General features: G+C 42.4%; 1 protein-coding gene and 1 long non-coding RNA gene across 8 annotated transcripts in view; one reads left to right on the forward strand and one right to left on the reverse strand.

The window, feature by feature from the left end:
* Ptprm (protein tyrosine phosphatase receptor type M) overlaps positions 1-23,208 on the reverse strand; it is a 705,361-nt gene that overhangs the window by 277,193 nt on the left and 404,960 nt on the right. For all 7 annotated transcript variants that reach the window (XM_031368638.1, XM_031368643.1, XM_031368642.1 and 4 more), the window contains 4 exons: positions 17,508-17,816; positions 13,906-14,015; positions 4,849-5,050; positions 1,527-1,629 (listed from right to left, as the gene is read on the reverse strand). In XM_031368638.1, the coding sequence (XP_031224498.1) occupies positions 1,527-1,629; positions 4,849-5,050; positions 13,906-14,015; positions 17,508-17,816 (724 nt within the window). The remainder of the gene's footprint in view (positions 1-1,526; positions 1,630-4,848; positions 5,051-13,905; positions 14,016-17,507; positions 17,817-23,208) is intronic.
* Positions 12,115-12,963, forward strand: LOC116088865. The gene is made up of 2 exons (XR_004118045.1): positions 12,115-12,288; positions 12,784-12,963. It is a non-coding gene; the product is annotated as an uncharacterized LOC116088865 (long non-coding RNA).

Raw genomic sequence — 23,208 nt, forward strand, 5'->3', positions numbered from 1 at the left:
GTATAAAAATATACAATGAAACAAGAACTTAGTGCAGAATATAATGGAAAATTAACGGAAAAAGGTAGAAGGATCAAAGAGAATTAAGTTCAAAATGTAGATTTAGAAAGATCCATATGACCATGTGGGCAGGAATCTGAGTGAGAGGTTTGCAGGTAGAAAGCAACAATAGGAAGGGATTTTGTAGAACATGAGCCAACAGAAATAGCTAGTTTGGAGGGACCCTTAGATATCTGCTTCCTTTCATTTGTGACCATGAACCTTGGTGACCACTGACACTCACTTGGTGACATTGACTACAATGTTGCACAGAATAAACAATATTGTGCGCATTATTGCTGAGTCTGGAAAAATTGTTAGTTTGTCCAGAAAATAAGTGATGCTCCCAAGTCAGGGCATACATTTTCATTTAATGGAAAGCCAGGGTTTTGAAATGAAAAAACTCCTGACCCAGGACTGTAAGAAAGAATACACATGGGTGTGCACTGAGCCTGACCCATGGCTGTGAGAAATGACATGCTTGCGTGCCTGCATAGAGCCTGGAAAATGACACATATGCACACACATAGCCTGGACAGTAAGAACACACATGTGTCTGCACAGAGACTGGAGAATGGCTGGAAGAATACATGAGCCTGGACAGAACCTGGAAATGGCTGCTTTGGGCCTGTCAAATGATCAGACCTCCACATTGTACAAAAATCAACCCAGGGAGCCATACCTAGGATTGTTTTGAATCTTTTCTAACTCATTCACTGTGAAGGTCCTATTTTGTGGCTCCTTATTAAACCTAAATCATAGTGGAATGAGAAATTCGGCCTAGATGTCGGTAATAAACTTAATTTCAAGTGAAGACTTCATATTGATTTTCCCAGTATTTTTTTCTCCTTCAAAAAAATTACATTAAATGTATACTTGAGAAATTGGTTAATTTAAAAATTGAATCAACATATTTTTTAAAAAAAGTTGATTTAAAAGCCCAGAAAGCAATGTCCACCACCCCTAGGAACCTGAAGAACAGTAAGCGGTTATCATTTGAGAGTCAAGTTGCCTGGTTAAGAACTTTGTAGCAACATCAAAAGGACAACCCTCTTTTATTGGAGTACGCGGCATTTACATTCCCGTCCAGGGTGACTCCTTCATCTTTCTCAGTCATTCCTTGTAAGGAGAGCTGATGAGAAGACAGCTTGGAAAACCCGAGAAAAGACTCTGAAGAAATTAGTGAACACGTTCTTGGAGTCAGTGCGGTCGGCCCTCTGTGTTGCTTCCTGCTGCTCCTTCCTCTGCCCCTCCCTCTCTGCTCCTCCTTCTGGCCCCTCCCTCTCTGCTCCTCCTTCTGGCCCCTCCCTCTCTGCTCCTCCTTCTGGCCCCTCCCTCTCTGCTCCTCCTTCTGGCTCCTCCCTCTCTGCTCCTCCTTCTGGCCCCTCCCTCTCTGCTCCTCCTTCTGGCCCCTCCCTCTTCTTCTGACCACTCCTTCTGACCCCCCCATCCCCCATCCTCCTCTGATCCTCCCTCTGGCCCCTTACCTGACTGGAGCCCCTCTGCTTTGTGCAGGTTTCAACATCACCGTCACTGTATTGTCAGTCTGATTCAAAGGTGTCTCAAATTCATAGGCTGGCATGGATGGTGCTAGAGAAAAGGATTAGATGAGAGACTTATTATTTTTTGCTGATTTTCTTAGTAACACTTCACTTATTTTACAAAGGACATTTGAGTACAAATAGTAGTGATCAATCGACCACACCCAAGGTTTACATACACATATACCTGATACAAAGTAACAGGGATAGTTGTTCAAGCCAGGGCTTTTGTCAAAGGACCTCTGAGCTGAGCAGAGCCTGGGAAGGGGCAGTAGGGGCTTATGAGGTGTTAGTGATGTTCATAGTGATGTTCAGTTTTCCCATTTGTGTTCCAGCTACCTGCTCACAGTATGTTTTTTTGACAACAGACCATCTTAGAATATGTACATTGTTATGGAGATGTACAGTGTGCCTTAAAGGCGTAGAGAAGTTTGGGAAAAATCACCAGCGGCAGAAAACTGAACGCCCTGGTAGTTCTCCCATTAAAGTCAAGGTTTGTTTTGTTTTGTTTGTTTGCTTGTTTTTTACAGTGCTAAAGATCCATCCAAGGGTTTAAAGAGGATCATGAGTGCCGGAGAGACAACTGGTTTAAAATGGATAAATAGAAGAATGATTCTCTTTCTCCTAGTTATTGGCTATCAAAAATTTCTCAGCAATGGGCTCTCCTTAGTCATTTTGGGCCTTTTCTTCTTCTCTGGAAATGATGTCTTAGCATAGCATAATGACTGTGTACTTCAGTAATCCCTCCCTTCCTGAGACAGATTCAGACAGACTCCCCACAGCATGGAGCTGCGACGCAGGAGCCACTGGTCTCAACCACATGCAGGCAGCTGTGTCTAATGTGACAGCTCGAGATCACTTTCTGTGAGCACACTCAAAATATTGGGGAAAAAGCTTTTACGGAACAAATGTGAGTTATTTATCAGTCACATCTATTAAATTTTTCTAAAAATTCAAAGTCCACTCTAATTCCATTAAGAATTAATCCTATCTTACAACATGCCACTCCGTGCTGTGTTAGATATAAGCACAGCTCCTTCTTTTAAAAGGTCCATGACAAGAGAGAGTAGAGATCAGGAACCTAACCTAACTTACTCGCTCTCTCCCCTTCCCTGAGCTGAGGTCTTGCCCTTTGCCAAGGCTGGCCCTGAAGTCCTAGGATTAAGCAATCCTGCCAAGGCGCCCTGAGTTGCTGAGAGCCAAGCCTCGCAATGTGGTTTTAATTCCAGAAAAGTCAAATCATGACTTTGGGTGAGCTTGTATAGAGCAAATGAAATGTCAAGTTTCTTTGCTTTTGGATAGAATTATATGAACTGGAGGTGGCCAGGCTCATACTCGCTGGAATTTTTATACAATATGTGGGAAAGTTTAATTATTTTTCTAATGGAACATCTCCCTTATGGTAATACAGAAATATGCTCTGTGCCTGAGAAAATAAAAACTTTCTTGGAAGGAATACTCATCAGCATACATGCTCTCTTTAAGTCACCATGAAAAGTTAACACAATAGGTAAAACCGTATTGATAGTGATGAATTTACTTAAGATCATGGGAACACAGCACAAAGCACCCCGGCGCCCAGACGGTCTCGCTCAGTCCAGGAACCATTCTATGCATGTGTTTGCCCATCTACGTTGGTTGTTTAACCTCCCAAGAAAAACTTTTTTTCCAACTCTGCTCTGGGATATATATTAAATTTCAAGTCAAGTTTGTGCACATAAAACCTCATGATGTATAAAAATATCCCTTAAGTTATAATTTTTAAAAAACCCCCTTTCCCTCCAAACCAACTAGAGCACTTAAAATACTCTAATTTTGGACCTTGCTTTCCTTCTGTTTTGGACAAACCTTTTATAAAAACCAGAGATAAAGGGAAATAAATATTTTTTTAAAAACATGCTGAATATTACTGAATTAGCCCTCAGAGCTAGCGAACCCTTTTCCCAACTCTCTATACTTTTATGTTTTGATATGGATATGTCGTATTATGATTTGGATATAAAAATGTCACCAGGAAGCTTGGTTCTTCGCATACAGCGCTTCTGAGTCCTGACCAGATCGGGAGACTACAAATCTTACCAAAGGACCTATTGCCTGATGAGTTTGTACTTGAGTGGACCATGAAGGAAGGCAGAGGTAAGCCCTTCAGACTGATAAGCCACAGAGGGAAAGGTTTTGAAGGGTGAATTTTGCCCCAGAATCTTTCCTTTGTTGTCTCTGCTTTCCAGTCACTTCCTTTGTTGTCTCTGCTTTCCAGTCACCAAAAGGTGTACAGCTCTGCTCTATCACGTGCTTCTCACCAGGATGAGCACAGCTATGCTCTGTCACGTGCTTCTCACCAGGATGAGCAAAGGCATGTGGGACCCAGAGTGATGGGGGCAGCATCCATGGCCCGAGACCTCTGAACTGTCAAATAAAGCTCTCCTCTTTCAAATTCCTTTTTTGTCCTCACCATCTCTGAGGGCTAGTTCAGTAATATTCAGCATGTTTGTTAAAATTTATATTTATTTCCCTTCATCTCCTGTTTTATAAAAGGTTTGGCTGAAACAGAAGGAAATCAAGTATTTCATCACAGCAACAGAGGGATGACTAACAAAACATGCCACAAAAAAACTCTAGCCCAAACCCAAATATTTCCCCACTCTCAGCCAAAAGGGGAAGAGAAAAGAAAAAATAAGGAAATGTTCATGGAATTCTGTTTATTGTGGTTAAACATCCCGTACCAGATGGCAAGTTCATTTCCTTCTAAGGAATACAGACGTTTTTTTGCACAGACGGATATGCCGGAATTATTCTTCAAACTATATATTTTGGGGGTGATATAATTGGATCCGTAAAAAGCTCGGGCATATGGGTGTTTGATGCCAACCTGCATGCCATCTCTTTGTAGGAGGGAGAGCAACCAGCGGTGCAGATTCCGAGGCCCACAGAGCACATGCGCTGTTTTATTGTCGAGTTCCCGCTTTATGTCAGAGTGGCTCCAGCCCTGTTTTTCTGGTGACCAGAGAACTTGACCAGAACCTTCTGCTTTGTAATCAAAAGTCCTTCAAGGAGAACTGGTAAAACTAGCCACGCCCTAATACAAGAGGGCCATATCCCCAGATGCTAAATACACATGACATTTATTTTATCCTATGAGTCTATTTTAGGTATCCAGAATTGTACTAATAAAATTTACCACTATGTTGTATCTTTGCATTTAATCTTTATCTTAGCAATGAAAAGGCACAAACCATCACTTCTAATGCAAGGCATCAATATACGATACCTGATATTTTTGTGGTGAACTGGTTTGTTGCTGGAGGTCCGAACCCCTTCGCTGTGCTGGCTCTGATGGTGAAGGAGTATGTGGTTCCAGGATACAGGCCAAAGAAGAGAAAATGGGTTTCATTTCCCAGTTTTGAAACTCGACCGCTTTGGTTGGATAAATCTATTTCCGGGTCAAAGGAACTGACCGCTTTGTAGGTGATCTGCAAAGGAATAAGACCTGGATGACGATCTCAGAGAGGATGGATGGAGATCACATCTGTATCCCCCAATGACAAGATGCTTCCAAGCTCCAGTCTGCTGAGGAGGGATAGGGACTCAGCATGAGCATATGAGTTGTTACCTTTCTTGAGGGAGGGATTTAGAGCCAGTAGCTTAGAATGCTAGAAGGATGTATTCAACATAACCTGACACAGTGAGACGGTTTGATTTCAATGAGTCTTACCAGCTCATTTAGGGGAAGAATTGGTAATTGGTTAGAGTGACAGACACTGACAGTAGAGCCTCATCTCTAATCTTTGGCCATGATCTGATTTGGCCATGAATAACATACTTGTATTTCCCAAACAAGGCTACATTGAAGTGTTTTCATCCATGTGGCTGTCAGTGTCTGCTCCAAAAATAAATCTGAGATGCCTGCCAGTATTGGGGTTGCAAAATGGACGGCTATTATGGGTCAGAGTCATTGACATTTTTCAGAATATTGTCCAACAGCAGAACTGTCTGTCGTGGTGGAAATTTTCTGTTCCTCATTAATCTACACAGTGGCCACATGCTATGTGGGGCCATTGAGAATGTGAACTATGGCCATGGAGACTAGGAACTGCACATTTCATTTAATTTTAATCAAATAAAATTGAGATTTAAATTGCTCCAAGTGACTAGCAGCTGTCCCCCCCCCCCATCCCCTACCGAGGGTGACTCTAGATATGTTCAAGATTCTCGACATGGAATAGACATTCTCGGTTTTTTTTTGGATGAGGCTGGAATGTTTGAAAATAAACAAAACATAGGTGCCTTTAAATGTTGCCTTTTCAAGTGATTTTTAAAAAGGATTTCAATATGATAGTTCATCAGTTACTCAAGAGCACATACTTTAGTGGTGATTACTAACTTCTACTGGTTGTAATGACATAATTTTTAAATGTGGCATATTCAAAAGTTTTAAATTGCAAAACTGAGCACTTTTCGTGCTTCTAAATAAGTAAACCTACTTGTAATTTATGTGCAAGAACGCTAACGCTGTTATTATACAGAGTGATAATTGACATTATTTTTTTTCTTATATTTACACCATGTCATTATAATTAAGAAGACCTCTCTGAAAGAATATTTAGACTGAATCACCTGAGCTTTGGAAAAGGAATGTTTGCCATGCATGTTAATCACTGCAGTCGATGGCGTCACGGGAGTCAGGGAGTCAGGCACATCTGCTGGTAACCTGCCTCTTGACCCTTCAGAGGCTGAGGCGGCTGAGAAGACAAGAAACCAGCTACTGCCAGTGGCCAGCAAGGACTGTGGTGGAGCCTCCATTGTGTGCCTGCTTCCTGGATTAGCCCTCCATCCTGCACCCTCCAGAGTGGAATGTGCCAGGGTAACCAGAGCTGGCTGGGACAAGAGTGGGGTTGAGGAGGCATGTCTCGGGACACACTTCGACCCCTGAAATCTCATCCTAAGATTAGCAGGAATAGGAGCCTCCTCCCTCTGTCCTAGTCCTGCATGTTCTGGTGCATATAACCATGCCCCAATCACTGTCCTACCAGAGGAGGTCACGTGGCCCATTAGTCAAGTTAGACTTCCTCTCCCCTTATAAGGTCAGATCTAGCAGCAGTGGACTTCCTACTTATGCAAATGATATATCCCCAGCACCCTGACCCTGGCCAGTGATATACATTCACCCCAAGAGTCCCTACCATCCCCTACTCCACACTAAATGAGCTGTCTCATTGAACCTGCCTCCTCATTCTGTCGTGTCCTGTTCACAGTCGCCTTGGGTCTCATCTGCTCCCGGCCACTCCTACCTCAGTTCCCCTCTCAGGATCAGACAATTGTGAGCCAAATGCGCCACCACAGGCAGGGAGGCCATCTGTACAGCAGTTTCTACACTTACACCATTTTTAGAGTGCCTCCAAATGTGCGCACGCAGCACTGTGTTCTGGGGGCCTGCTTGGTGTATCAGAAGCTGTTCCTGCCCTGTAGGGTAAGCAAGACGGTGGGGGGAAGGGCAGCAGCACCCCCTCAGTTACTGTGAGTGGAATTATAGGGATGGCTACAGCAGTCAGTCTTCCTGTCCACGCTATTGCTTTGACTCTAGACTGCAGCACAGCCAACGTGAAAGAGCTCAGACCTTTTGCTTCTTGCCTCAGACCTGTGGTCAGCTGCTATCTCGCTATGTTTCTGAATACACAACGACGCATCATTCTATTCTCTGCTCTGGGAGGAGACACGTCTGCATGGTACCATGGACGCTTATGGAGCCTTTGGACACTGCTCTTCCTCGCATGCCTAGAACAGGACTGAGTTGCCTTGGCTCTGAGCTCTATAGAGTCCTATCTGCTGATACTGTCCACACTGACTGACCAGGCACTGACTTTAGGGAGTGAGGAATCTGGACTGGGTGGGGTGGAACCAAGGGATTTAACAATAAATGAAATATATCAATTAGAAACACCATGGAAGAAGCAAACGGAACAGTAATATAAGAAGCTTGTCAGGGAGAAAGGGCCACACAGCCATTCTAAAGGCCTAAGGAAGAGATGCTGGCAAGCCTTGGGAGTCTTGAACTCCACCAAGGACCAGTCAGGCAGTGGATTTGGGGTTAGAATCTGGATTAGGACCTGCAGCAGGAGTGCCCTGGACCCAAGGAATGAAAACAAAAGACCTATGAGGTCTCTTCAGGCTAGGGGGGTTGGCATGGGTTCCTTTGTGTTAAGTCTGCACATCCAAGATGAAAGATTTGGACATACCCAACAGGCAAACTTTGAACATTAGTGTAAAAAATAAAAAAAAATGGCTTGTTAAAAAACACACACACACACAAATCTTCTTGGTTGCTAGGTGGGATTTTAATTGGACTTGAATGGTGAATAGATGTAGTAGAGAAGCCACAGGGAACTACGGTAGAACCCAGTGGCTAAAATCATGTACATCATGTGTGACAGAATATAGTTTTGCAGACTAAAAAGTACGTTGGGGTTGAGGCATCAAAAAAGGAAAAGAATTCTAAAAGTTATGGGAAAATCAAACAGGCATTAGAGACAGGTCACCAGTATGGAAGAAGCCGGGGAGTGGTTTCATTTGGGCCCTGCTCAAAAGACTGTCCCCCTGACTGGAAGGAAATGGAATGGTGAGTGCGCATTTAAGGAAGGCTGTGGGCATTTGAAATGTCCGTGTAGACATTTACACAGAAATAGGGTCCGAGAGAAGTCCAGGCTGGGGACAGAGATTCGGGAACAGAGAGAGAGAGAGAGATGGTCCAGGGGAGGAAGATTTTGATGAGAAATCAGGTGACTTTGGTAAGCATGTGTCCGTCCATGCCTCACGTCAGAGTCTCAGATCTGGATCTGCGTATTTGTTCATCCTCCTAAGTCTGGTGTTCCAAGCAGAGCTGCTGCAGTTGGGCTCATAAGCTTTACATGGCTATGAGTCATGAATGCTGTGAATGTACTGTTTAGTCTTAAATCATGACTTAAATATGTCCGAGACAGAGGAGTATTCCTGTAATAGTTATGCTGCCCTTTGGAGGACTGAGTCATGTCTGATTCTTGCTTGTGGTCCCACTGTGATCTATAACTACTTGGCATTTGGTATATTTTCCATAAAAGACTATTGTGGAGTGTCCAAGTGCAGAATTCGCACTTAGGCAAAGTGGGGTCCCAGCTCAACCAGCACATACTACAAAACAGAGGCTCCACTGCTCAGTGCCACTGGGGCTGATCTCCAGGTGGCCCCAAATTGAGTCAGACTGGAGGTTTGTAACCCTGTTTTGACTTTGACCCTTTAATACTTCGGTAAAAATTACTGACTCCATTCCTCTTTCCTTATAAAATACAAGGATATAGTAACTCATGCCTTCCTCAAAGTTATTAATTCTCTTATCTACCCCTAAAGACAAATGTATGCACATATATGCAATCAGTGCCAGAAAGGCCATAGATCCCATCCCCTAAACCTATAGGAGTCTAAATCTTAGAAATTAAAATGCTCCCCAGGACCAGGAGGCAGGCAGCCAACTCTCTAACCGCCTCCTGCCACAGAGGTTGCAAGCAGTGAGCAGTTGTTGGCCTCAGCAGCAGAGTTGAAGGTCCCACAGCATCCTGCCAGGCTCAGACAGAGCCCTTCATACTTTTTGGTCATTCAACAAGTGCTTATTAAGTACCTATTAGCACTCAGCAGGAGAAACCGCAGTGTGGGGTGAGGGGCTCTGGGAGAAAAGTTTGGGAAAGCGTTTACATCAGTTCTACGCTGCTGACTGAGGGCAGAAAAACACTTTAATGGGGCCACTTTAAAGGGTGCCGAATGCCCTCTGGAGGGTCCCAGTAATCTAATGGGATGCCCCTACACAAAAGCAAAGTGACACCTGAATGAAGTGGTAGGGGACGAAGGGTGTTAAACTAGTGAGAGTGAATAAGCCCTTGCTTACATTGGATGATTTATGATTACATTTAAGTGCCTGGAATCCTCTAAAATTATCTCCCCCACTCCCCCTTTCTCCTTCAAATCTCCAATTCTACACTGGGAGTTTCCCAGAGAGTCCGAATGGAATAGCCTTTTAGGAGGACTGAAATCTTCGGGGGAGTGTGGAGATGATGGTAATTGCAGCCAGCATAAAATATAGGTCTTTAATTTGGGTCTGGGCGATTTGCTCTATGAACACAAAGGAATGGATAATTAAATTTGATTTCAGGGGTGGAAGGGGCCAAGGGACTCTGCAAGAAACTACAGTATTGGAAGGAAATACTAAAAGCACGGTAGGAGTATACCATAGGAGGGGGTGGGCAAGAGCTGTGGGAGGGAGGGTGGAGGCCTGTGGTTAAAAGTGGAGTGATGTGAAAAATTCAGAAAGTTTGTGTGTGGGGGAACAAAAACCTTGGCCATCAAACCCTGGGGAAGGACAATGTGAGAGGAAGTATTAATAATAAATAATAGATAACTAGTGGGATGGCATCCAGAGGTGATGTAGTTACTTTGCCTTTTTTAAAATTTGATTTATGTTTATTGTATGAATGTTAGATTGTATGAACCACATACTCTGCTCACATTGTCCAGAAAGGGACATCAGATCTAGGGATGGGAGTTACAGATGGCTTACAGATGGCTGTGAGCCATCATGCAGGTACTAGGAACTGAACTAAGGTTCTCCGGAAGAGAAGGCAGTGCTCTAAACCACTGGGCTAGCTCTTTGGCACCTACTAGTCACCACTTAAAGGAAGACATGGAAAGATTGCTTTACCTTGAAGTGCTTTTGTACTCATTCTGAAAGTGTTATTATAGTCAACAAGGCACTGAACAGCAAGCTAGGTTCCCTAACAAGACTCTTGGGTTCTCATTCCTTCCCTCTTCAAGGTTTAGGAGCGTGGATGATGATGATGATGATGACGATGATGATGATGACGATGACCACGATGACGATGGAGTACAGTCAGTTATCTAGGCTTCTGATCTTGAGATGTTTTGACTCTTAATACACAAATGGCCCCAACGGCAGGCAACTCGATCATTCTGTTTCACTTGGAGTCAAACTGACCTTTTTGTGCTCACAGCACATGAAGCTGAAGCGTTTTGGTTGGGCACCGATTCTTTCCATGGTTGGTGGTGGCGAATCTAAGCTATATATGTTTTTGTTTGTTTGTTTGTTTTGTCTTCTTTCAATGTTTTGTATGTAGTGAGCATGGACCAGTAGATGTGCAGCTCTTGTGGTCACTATAGACAGCTGAGAGGTAAGATTAGTGAGGTGCAGTGGTTATATGTTATACACTTGGCAGTCTTACTCACTGGCAGACTTCTAGAAATAGGTTCGATATCTAATGTTTAAATTATTGTGGATACTCTCAAATTGCCTACAATAGAGGCAACATATATTTCCCACCAACAGTCTATATATGCCCACATTTCTCTATGCCACTGGTCGAAATTATACATTATACAAGTTATACAAAATTCAGCACATTTATTTCCTATTTAAATTTCTCTAATTTGTTATTTAAATTCAGCTTCTAGGACAGGTAGAGTTGCCTCCTCCTGCTCTGGGTTCTTGCATTATACTTACTAGTCTGTATCAAGTCTGTGTGTACCTCAGTCATCAGTCCATTTGCTTCCAGGAGTGTTAAAAATAAGTCCTTCAAATGCGCTGTCAATATCTAGATAGTTCCGTGTCTGTCTGTCATCATTATGGAGTTTAAAACCCTATGCAGACAAACCACACTGATCTCTCCCATATGTCTTCCAGGGCTTTTTGTCCATACTCGGAGAGATGTAATGCAAAAATGTCCTCTAAATTTCTGCTAGAGAGTTCTTGTGAGATTGACTTTGCATATTAATCATGAAAGTGCCTTGTATTTACTTTTGCATTATGTAAGCTGGTGACCTCACAGGGTATGTGTAATTGTAACAAGCCGTGCTTTCGCTAACATTAAAATGAAACCATCTAAATTGACAAGTGAAACTGCTGTGTGATTTCTGCCTTATGTAAACCTGGACTTGTGTCTAGTGCTAACAGTAGTTATATCCTGAAAGAAAAACTGACTGCACATTCTACTTTGGACACTTGTCTGCTTCATGGGTTCATTAAAACAGAATCACATTTATAACTTGGCAGGATGTCCATTGAGGACAGACATAATTGCCTGACCTGGATTTTAGATAAATGAGATGGCAGAAGTGAGAAATGGTTCTGAGAAGGTGTGGGTCAGGACAGTGGCAACAGAAAGGAAGGCCACCTAGTCAAAGGATGAGGGCAAAGTTAGAACAAGGACAGAGGAATGGGAGAATATGGGACCACTATAAAGTCTAAAACCAAAGGGTGCTCTTATGGTCACTCAGGCATTGATGCTTATACTCTTTGTAAGAGACAAAGAAAAACTCAAGAATAATCAAGACAGCATATATGCTTATATCTATATCTCAAATTGTCTAAGCATGTTAACAGCCCTCAGGGAAGACATTTATTACAAAAGCGTTACTAACCATGGTAATCTCTACCTAGACTCAATTGTGACTCCGTGGCAAGATCACTGTTCCCATGGTCCCCACCTCTCTCAAGAGCAATTGCTTAGCATGGCATGTGTTTTGTAAGACAGTGATCCTCCACAGAGGGAATGCAGGCTGGTACTGTACTGACTGTCTGCTCCAGCGGGAGAGACTGTGTACTCTTGTAAGGCAAGTGAACCATGACTCATGAGCACTGAGGTCTCCTGAGATGCCACCCAAGCCCTACTTTAAGGTACCAGAACTACTCTCTGTCTCTCATACTTAGAAACCAGAGAGACCGATTTGATACCTAGAAAACACATTTAGTCATTTTGACCTGATTCAAATATTTGATATTTCCCTTTTGGATCTGTAGAAAAGCAAGACAACCTGCTCTCCTTGCAAATATCTGATTGCTAGAACCTTGATTTATGGCATATCCACACATCTAAACTGGAGCAGCATTTAGATCAGGGTTTGACTGGGACAGCGTGGCTGGCTACTAAGTCAAAGAGATGAATGGGGTCTTCATTGGAAATGTTATTTTCCCTGTTGTTTCCATGCTGAAGTTACTTCTCACACAAAGATAAATGTCTGGTGGGATTAGAGAGAAAGAATCTTGCTATTAGTTTCTGTCTCTTTGGAGAGCAACCTGTGGCTTTGGGGACAGGCAGACAGACTGCCTGGGTCTTAAAACGAACTTCAGTGAGTAGCTGTTCCAGTAAGAATTCCTTTTTTTCCCTCTCAGATTAGACTCTATAAAATCGATGTCCAAACACCATTAGAGGGCCCAAAATATGAAGTATTTTCATCATGGAGGAAAAAAAAATGACCTTGCTTGACTTGACTATAAAGTATGTATCTCCACAGCAGCTGAGCCATGGATTTCTCTAACTTCATATTGTTACAATAAAACAGACAGCAGCGAGACTTTCCCTTTACTTTTATTCACTTTGCTTTCTATTATTATGATTATGATGGTGATGATGATTGTTGTTGTTTTTGCATTTCAACACTACTTTCTGGAACTGGTGAGGGACCATCAGTTGAGTCTGCGGGGTCAGAGAGAGGGCTGGTGGTGAGCGTCTCTGACAGCTCATCTGCCTAGACTCCTGTCAGGACCGCTCAGAGGTATTCAGGCAGATTGGTCATGATTTTTAGGAGTCTTACAACATATAATTTTGTTGAATTTGCATTCAAATAAATGCTGGTTTTAAAAAATGCACCTGCTTGTTTCTATGACAACAGACACAATGCAACGATGCTCAGGATGATGTGAAGATGGCTGTCACCCTGTTATTGCTGTTATTTTTCCTCGAACAATGTATCAAATCCTCTTTTTTGCTACTGTCACTCAACTGTTTGATTTGCTTCAGCAGACAAAATGGTGTCACTAAAGTCTAAGAAGCATACGTTGATTTAAAGGAACCAAAAAGATTATGGTGTGGTTACTGTGGAGACGATGTTTATTGACTTTTCTAATTGGCTAACCCGGTTCCTTTGTACTCAGTAGGAAAAAAAGCAGTTGGTAGCTAGGAAGGGGTATGACTCAGTGATCACTTCCTAATCAATGTATACTTCAAAACATTTATTACTTTCAATAACAGTGACTTTAAAAGTGTTACGCTGTGTCTTAATATATAACATACAACACACAATGATCCAACTTGTTTTAAATATGTATCTTGAAATTATGCATAGTTGAAAAATTCACTTTTAGTCTCCTGCTTCTGGAACAAATATTGTGAGCATAGAAAGCAGTAAGCTCACCAAAGAAACATGAAATTGTGCTTGTAAATGACCAGAAAGCTCATGTTATCACAAGACATTCTACTTAAAGCAGTAAATTGCCAATGAAAGTGTAAGTTACCTCGTATAAAGTGATGACCCCATATGTTTGTGTCGGCTCTCTCCACTGCAGAAAAATCTTCTCTTCAAAGGCACTGCCTTGGATGGATTCAGTGGGGACAGCTCCTGGGACTGGGGAGGAAGGTGACAGATGAATGAGAGGGACCCAAGGAGGTCCTAGCCATTCATAGAGGTTATAGATCTTAATAGGCTATAGATACATTTGTATTTCTGTATAAAATCTAAAGCTATTTTAACTACACACTCCTTGTGAAAAGATTTATCTTTTATCTACTATCTGTCATCTATCTGTCTGTCTTTCTACCTACCTATCATCTATCTATCTGTCTGTCTATCTATCATCCATCCATATGTATGTATATATAATCTATTACCTATATCTATTATATATTTATGTATCATCTATTATCTATCATTTATCTTCATTTGTTCCTTCCATCTATCCATCCATCCATCTAATATATCTACCAAGATAACTCAGAGCAGATCAGCTCAGAAGATTGTCCAGCAGCATTGCTCTCAACTGGAAATAGCCAAAATGTTCATCATTATATGAGTAGATAAACATTTCAATAAAGATTTTTAAACGGAGGCCGGAGAGACACTTTAGATTGTGCGAGGATATGAATAGTCTTTTAATTGTCAGCAAGTCTGTCTCCAACTGGACGGATGCCTGGAATTTCAAAAGAAAGTGAAGGATTTCACATTTTAAACTCATTTTTATCTGCGGGCATGCTCATGGGTAGACTTCGTATTTAATCTAAATGACACCAAGTATTTCATAGGAGAGTGCTTGATGAGTGCACGTGGGTTGGGATGAGTGCTATTCAAGACTCTCTGATAATTAAATATGTAGGTTAGAAATGCTGCAGTCCCTACTTGGATTTCACTTGCCTCCTTTCTAAAATGATCCAAGTCCATTTCTAACATACAGCATCTGAGCAACATATAATATGAATGCAATCATTCATCCCAGGCTGAAGAAATCAACAGAACATTGTGTTGAAACACAGTAGCACATGGTGTTCCTAAGTGAGGGCACTGGTGAGTTCATAGGGAGCTCGAATTCTAGACTCCAGGCTTAGGCCGCTCATCACCACCGGAAGCTGCAGCAGGCCAGGCCTTAGGACATCCTACCTATCCTCATCTTTGTGTCTCCTCCAAAGGTTTCTCATGACATCACCCCTCTTCTCACAGTGTTGGCATAGCGACATGAGTGGACGTTCTATTGTGTGATAATTTATATTTGAAAATATTTATGTAGGTTCAGGAATAAAAAGGGGAAACAAGAAATCACCCTAAAACTGAATGGGATCTATTCAAATTATGTTGGCTTGAAGGACAGCTTGAAGAAGAAGCAAAATTTTATAATGTCTTAGAAGGGGCATGGTAATGGAAGGCATTGAGGAAAGAGGGCTTTCAATAGGGCAGGCGAGATGGCTCTGTGGGTGAAGGTACCCGCTGCCAAGCTCAGCCTGAGCGCCACACTAGGGACTTATGCAGTGAAACATTGGACTAAGTCCTGCCTGTTTTCATCTGAAGTCCACACGGACACCATGGCATATGTGAGCCCACACACACACAGACACAGAGATAAATGCAAAATAAATAAATAGGTAAATACATAAATAATATTATAAAACGAATGCTAAAGTTGACTCATCAAAAACTATAAATCTTAGAAGAAGAAAAGTAGTTTGTTTCTTTCTTTTATCCAGAAGAGTGACTGGAGGCATTAAGACCTCATAGGAGCTTTGGCTGAAGATTCACCTTTAGAAGTTAATTCTAGGATTCAGGATTTTACAGACACAGCCATTACACCTGTGCTGTTCACTGATACTGCTAATGGAGATCAAAAGATAATTTCCATACATTCCCTGACAAAATACACATCTCAGGAACATGTGATTCCAGAACAAAATGATGTTGGAGAAACCAGAGTCACAGTGAGCTCTTGCTTCTCTCGTCAGACTTGGTATTGTTTGACAATTATTCTATTTGTCTTTCTTCTCCCCATCTTCTTTGAAGTAGGTTTTTGTTTGGTTGATTATTGAGAAAATGTAATTTGCAATAATAGTTCTTTTCTAATTAGCTGAATGCTGCTGAGCTATGAAACAATAGGTTTTTATTTGCAAATACTGCAAGGCTTAATTCCTGAGACTAGTAAGATAATTTAAACAGAGATCCAAAATTATCAATCCTGACATTTTGACAGGATTCCAAAGAATTCCCAATGTATATCCCTTCTCACTTTGACCCGAGGAGTTGGGCGAGTTCTTATCACTCCGGGCCTTATCTGGTCTGATGAAATGGCTGCATCCCATCTCCTGTTGGATCTGTAATAGTGTTAGTTACAATCGTAATAGTGTGTTTGTCAGTAATACTTTTTCATTTCATCTAAGGACTGATTTTATGTTTTGGCTTGTTTATTAATCTACTGTAGGCATGCACATTGCTGCAGATAAAAATCATGGTTTATTCCTAGAAGTGGTTTGCGTAATTCACACACACAAAATAATGATAACATATTAAGATATGTTACCACATATAAACAAGAGATTCATAGGAGCTCTCTCTACAGTTCAGAAGAGAAGGGGTGGAAGAGATGCAAGAGCCAGCAGTCAGGGAGATCTCCTGGGTTAGCCACAGCCATGCAATCTCAGGTTCACACAGGTGGGACTCCTACTCTGTGTCTATACTAGGGTTTTCATGGAAGGATGAGAAAGAATGCCATGTAAAGGCATTCAAATAAGCAGATTGTTGAACTGACCTTAGAGCTCAAACAAGCATTGCTTGACCCAGTGTGATAATAAAAATGTTAGGAACTACTTAGAATATTATAGACTTTCCATACAGAAAAGTGCCACATAACTAATAAGAAGTAAAGTGTAAGGACTGGCTGTGGACCTAGACCTAAATAAAAACCTTACCTCTAAAGCTTGGAGAACATTCCAGAAGAGGGTCAGGAAGTAGATGAGCTGGAAGATAGGGTGTGGGGCTACACAGTCGCATTCCTAGACTCATACAACCGCTGTGACTATTGCATTTTTCTATAACTACATAATTGTAGTTGTCTGTACCAGCCCTGCATAAAGACCAGCTTTACCAATAATCAGTCAAAGAGGAGGGATGTGCATGGGGCTCTTAACTTTTAAAGTTAAGAAATGTTCTGGAGAGGGGAAGAGGGCTGTCCTGAGCTGTGTGTTCAGAGCTCCCGTGGATCTCTCTAACCCTGGGGTACACAGATAGCCCTGGTTGAGGCAAGTGGTCAAAAGAATGAAATGGATCAACAGAAACATAAGGGAAAGAAGAGGGAGGAGAGAGAGGGTTGTCAGGGGTGACAGGAGGTGGGGGTGGCAACATTCAGTATGAATTGCATATGTGCAACATTGTGAGAAGCTGAATTACATTATAACAATCAATGTTTCCATTCTGCCCTTTCTTTTCTAATCAGTGTGGCAGCATTGGAACACAGACATATTGATACTGCTCCACCAAGCGGTCCTTCCGCCTGTTCTCAACACGTAGCTCCCAAAGTCAATGAAACCAAAGTTGTTTGAAAAGAACACAATTCACAGAGACATAGCATGGAAAAGCACTCACGGTCTTCATCTGTCTGCACTGTGAGTTCTTGACTTTCCTTGCGCCCCTCCGGGTTCATGAGGATGAGCTTCACACTGACATTGGTGTAGGGGGACAGGTTGGTGATTGTGTGCTGAGGGTGTGAATTATCTGTGTCCCAGCTTACTTCTTCTCGCACCTGCTCCTGCCCTCCAACCTGGTAACAGTAGTGCACTGTGAGATTATAACTATGGCAACGAGTTACATTGTATCCGAATGGCTCCCAGCGGATGGTGATTTGTCGAGATTTGACCTCTACGACTTCTAGTTTTCTCGGGCCACGCATGGGATCTATATTTAAAAAGAAGAAAGACACATGAGGAAAGAGTTAATAAAGTAGAGCCCATACATCATAGAAATGTGAATGATACACAAGAAATATATGTAGTTTGAATAATATGAATTAATATATACAGAGAAAGATTAAGCTTGATTTTGCAATGGGGGTGCTAAGAACAAACGCATAAGCATTACTGAATACTTACCATGTGCCTCAGGATTGGACAAAGAGTAAGTTAGAAGGCTCTGCTTTGCCACAGCGATAGTTCATCAACAATTTCAATTTTTATTTTCCTTAAATGCGATTAACACAGTGAATGCAAGAGAATGACTATTAGTACGGACAATAGATGTGTAAACTTATGAAATGAGTGGTCATGGTTCAGTAGGCATTTAAAACAATTCTGTGAATGGATGCCTTCATCCCCAATACATAGATCTTAGTTCTGTGGCCAAGTCAGGCTTGACGACTTGGTCAGAGTTGAGGCTGGATGGTGGCACTGTGATTCTGATGTGATGAGGAAATGGGGCTTTGAGGTATTAATGATTTTAAAGCATGATGGAAGAATGCAATGCGACATGCAATAGCAATCCTGGATATTTAATTCTGAGTCAGAGTGCTAGGAAGACTCCTAATCCACGGAGGCAGAAGTTCAGGGCGTAGCCTCCTGCCCAGCCCTTCTAGACAAAGCCACCCATGCTGGAGGGAGCCAGAAACATGGCTGCCTGCCTCGTGTCTGAAGATCACATTGACCTCCCATGTGTACCTGCCTCCTGGTGTCTGCTTCTAACAGTGGTCCTCAGGCTGCGTCTCCTGTGTAATTTAAGGACCAATGACAAGACAAAAATGGCCCCAAGGGATACAGTGTGGCAATTGGATAGAATATTCCTTATGGATGAAGTAAATTTTTTATATTTAAATTATGAGCATTAGAAATCAAACTTTTAAAATTACAAATGTTAGGACAATATCCTAAGTGAGTGACTTTGAGACCGCATCAAGGTTTCTCCCAGATTAGTGACCTTTTATAATGTAAAGGAAATGTCACATATCATTTAACGCTCTATTAGTATTTATGAAATACTTACAAATATTTATGCAGCTTTCAAGAAGCCCAGGATCTCTTACAGAATAGCAGGTATCTCTGCATCCCCTTCCTGGTTAATCCAAGTCTCCACGGGGACTGTGCTAAAGGGCTCTCCCAAGGTTTACAGCAACCTCACTAATAAGGTGACTCATTGCCTCAGCTATTAGCTTAACCCAGCAGCGCAGCTCTAACTTCATTTCAGTGGGAGACTGTTTTGTACCGCATACATTAGTCAGCTTCCTTTCAGTGTGCCTTACCTAAGAAAATACATGTTTACCCCAAGCCTCGAGATTATAAAGACACGCACGCAGTGTCGTCTGTCTGCTGGTTAAAGTTTTCACAGAATGCACGCTTCCCTTTTCTTTGTGAGTACCTTTAGGAATTCCAGAAAGGCAAAAGGACAGACGTCTCAAGGTTTTCGTTCTTCTGCCAAGGAACGGGGTAAGCTATCAGAGGTCAAACATCTCCACTGTTGCCACGAGAGCCATAAGTAACAGAGTCAATAGATGTGATGGTTGCCCTACCTCTCAGATGAAGAGCCTGGCTCTCTCAGCCCAGCATTCTCTAGTACCAGACTAACCAAAGCTGTCTTACACAAGCATCTACAGAGAGCAGACTGCCCTTCTTGTAGGATGTCTCACATCCCCTGGTGGGTACACCACACTCCAGAGTGGACCAACAGCCAGAAATATATGAGCAGAGCAGATTGGATTCAGTGGGTTATTAACATAGTAACAACAAAAGAGGGTGTGGCGTTGGGAGAATGTGGGAGATAGGGATGGATCTGGAAAGAGTCGGAGGAAGGAGTTGGGGGTCAATATGATCAAAATGCAGAATATTTGGCATGAAATTCTCAAAAATTCAAAAGAAACATTTTTAGCCCCCCTCACCCCGCCTTACAGTTTTTAGCTTCACATTAAAACAAAAGCAGACACACACTATGGAGAAACTGCATGTGGGATTTTGGTCCTTTCCCAGGCTACCAGAGCAACCAAGCAAAGCTCCTAGTCAGCCCAGAGACCAGAAGGGAAGTCCACAGAGAACTCCATAGGATGCTGTTGCTAATGCATGATGCTTGCTGGTTAGATGGATTTAGTGGAGTTCCAGAGGTCATGACACATCTATTAAACACCTTGGAGGCTTTCTTCAAGGGTGTGTAGCTCTGTTGTATCTATGGTGATGTGGATACAGTGTGGCAAGGTCGGTATCAAAGAGGGAGCTAGGAGTCCTATCAATAGGCCATCCTTACACAAGTCACCTTGATTTAAGTCCTAGCCACTTCTCCTACTTGTTAAAAGCTGGAGAGAATCTGATTCAACAAATTAAGGATTAAATGGTCTACTGTAGTTAGGATACTATCATTTCCTCTCGCTAGGACCCCAGAGGCCAAGGAAAGTGTGCCAGGGTATCTATACCCTGCATAAAGCTTTGGCTGTAGTTAAACAAAAATCAACCAAACAAACTATCACATCCGCAGGAGGGGTGGAGCATAAAGTATTAGAACATACATCTGAGGCTCTGGGGGCAAAAATAAAATAAAATAAAATAAAATCATATGGAAAACCAAGCCAATTAAGCATGACCAACAAATGCTAAAAGATAGATATACCACAACGTTTAAGTGGTTTCCCATGAACTTCCACGCTCCTGCGGTAGCTTTCTCTCTTCTATGATACTATAGAGCTAGGTCAAGTCCAGAGACTAAGCCTCACCAACCCATCCCAAGTAACCTTCTCTCTCTCTCTCTCTCCCTTTTCCAGTCTGCAAAATTCCAGTCAGCAACGGGTTTAAGAGGCTTGCCTCTAAGGTTAGCATTTTATGTGGCCTCCAGTTTCAAAGTTTCTGAAGAGATATTTCAATGAGTGTGCTGCTAACTGTGAACAAGCCATTTCAAGGGGATACTGACACCGATGAGTTACACTGATGACCGCTCAAAGCTTTCTAAAGGGCATTGTTGTGGAAGCAGATGACACAGTAGCAACTCCATAAGCGGAAATGTGGAGCTTCAGTAAGGCTAATTGGAACATACACTGCATTCCTGAGAGTGCAATATAAACACCACCCTCACCTACCAAGCTCCCTGGGCATGCCATTAGTCCCATTCTATGAGAACAGTATAGATCGCTTCCAGTTAGCTAACAGGGCAATAAACTGTATGCACAGGACTGGTAGTTACAGGATATTTGCTCCTCATTCCTCATGAACCTCAAAGACAGGGCTGAGGATAGGAATCGATTCCAAGGCCATTTCTCTTTTCACTCCTACCCTCAGGACACACGGACACAACCTGCCTTCTTGACAAGCCCCACTGGAGTGAGTCATGAGGCCAGCTGGTCCTGTGCGAGCTCACTAGCTCACGACATGCTACTGGGATAGCATCCCTCAGGAGCACCATGGCAGCCACTGCAGGAAGCTTAGTCAGGAAGCTCCAGTGACTCCCACACTGGCCCAGGGCATTTTTCATTTCATTCTCTTTCTGCTAGATTGAGGCAGGCTTCCAGTGGAGAAGTCTGACAGTTACCTTCCTGACCTGAGGGAGCAGGAAGCCCAGTTCTAGCATCCAGCCTTCTTGGTATCCTATTTAATCAGCTGTCCTGGCTCCGTCTCCCTCATCCCCTTCTCTCAGAGTAAGGGCAGATGCTGACTGATAGGATCAATTTCCATTGCAGGCTCAATTCGCAGCTCATTTCTCTGGAACTCTGCACTTTACCTCCCATTACTTCTGCAGTGCTTTTTCAGAAACTCAATTTCAGAACCTGTGAGAGATATTTGGGTGTAATTTTAGGATCCTGTCATCGATAATCAAAAACATAGATTACAACCAACGCTCTCCCTAACAGGTTTCGCTTCCCTACATCTTTGTGAACCATACAGGGGTCTATTACCATGCCAGGAATAACACCTAAATGTGGTGGCCCCTTCAGGACCTGCAGCTCTTTTATTTCTTATCACGAGTCTCACAAAGGAGAGTAGCAACATAATAAAACTACCGCTTCATTTACTTCACTATTCAGCGAAATCGGAGTGAAGCTTCCATTAGCCCCTGTTACTTTGGGCTCCCCAGTGATTCAGTATTCCTAAACAGCCATGATTCCAAGCCCATGGCATGGTTAGCAAGTGGCATGACTGTGATTTTTGGAGTCAGTCAAACCTGGGATGCAGCTCTATGCATTAAAGCTTGTTTGATACTTATTTCATACTCTGTACAATCTCTTCTGCCAGAAACTTTTTCACAGATGCTACATTAACACCTTTTACAGTTCATCACAACCAGAACCAAGGAATGTCCCAAGAGCGCTGTGGGGTTCAGGTAGATCAGTTCAAGGTCAATCTATCCTGCACAACACAACCAAGTTCTCAAAATAAACAATGAAATGGAACAACCGCAAGAAGGCAAACCCTGAAATTAATTTGTTTTCAAACATACAAAATCCTCTATAAGTAAAGAGTAATTCTTTCTTTTTTTTTTTTTTTTAAGATTTATTTATTTGTTATATGTGAATACACTGTAGCTTGTCTTCAGACACTCCAGAAGAGGGCATCAGATCTTGTTATAGATGGTTGTGAGCTTCCATGTAGTTGCTGGAATTTGAACTCAGGACCTTCAGAAGAGCAGTCAGTGCTCTTAACCACTGAGCCATCTCTCTAGCCCCGTAATTCTACTTTCTAACAGATAAGGTGAGTTTCAAATATGCTAATTTAGACCCAGCCTGGGAGTACAGACCAGTAATTTTAGCTACTTGGGAGTCAGAGGCAAGAGGGGTCTCAAATTCAAGACCTGCCAGAGACACAGAGTAAGATCAAGGCCACCCTGAGTAACTTAACAAGAAAGAGCCTACCAGAGGGGGAAACAGTAGAGCCTTAAGAGGGGGAAACAGTAGAGACTTAAGAGGGGGAAACAGTAGAGCCTTAAGAGGGGGAGACAGTAGAGACTTAAGAGGGGGAGACAGTAGAGACTTAAGAGGGGGAGACAGTAGAGACTTAAGAGGAGGAAACAGTAGAGATTTAAGAGCTTAATAGCTGGAGCAACTGTTCTCAAGAATAAATAAATAAAAGGACACTCAGGGTCAAATATTCTATCTTACCCCTTGGTTTAGGTTAAACATAGTCTTACGGTTCACAGGCTGATATATAAGGGTAATTAACCTACTACCCCGGGTCTCTGTCCACACGTGTCCCTTGGGCTATTTTCATTTCAGCTGCAATGAGGAGTTGGGATTCTTTCTTACCATAATTAAAAACGGGAAGAATTTCCTTACATAACAATATGACTAGGAAGCACCTGTCTGGTGGGAACACAGATTTCCTTAGACAAA

The sequence above is a fragment of the Mastomys coucha genome, unplaced genomic scaffold, assembly GCF_008632895.1.
Source record: "Mastomys coucha isolate ucsf_1 unplaced genomic scaffold, UCSF_Mcou_1 pScaffold14, whole genome shotgun sequence".
Taxonomy (NCBI): Eukaryota; Metazoa; Chordata; class Mammalia; order Rodentia; family Muridae; genus Mastomys; species Mastomys coucha.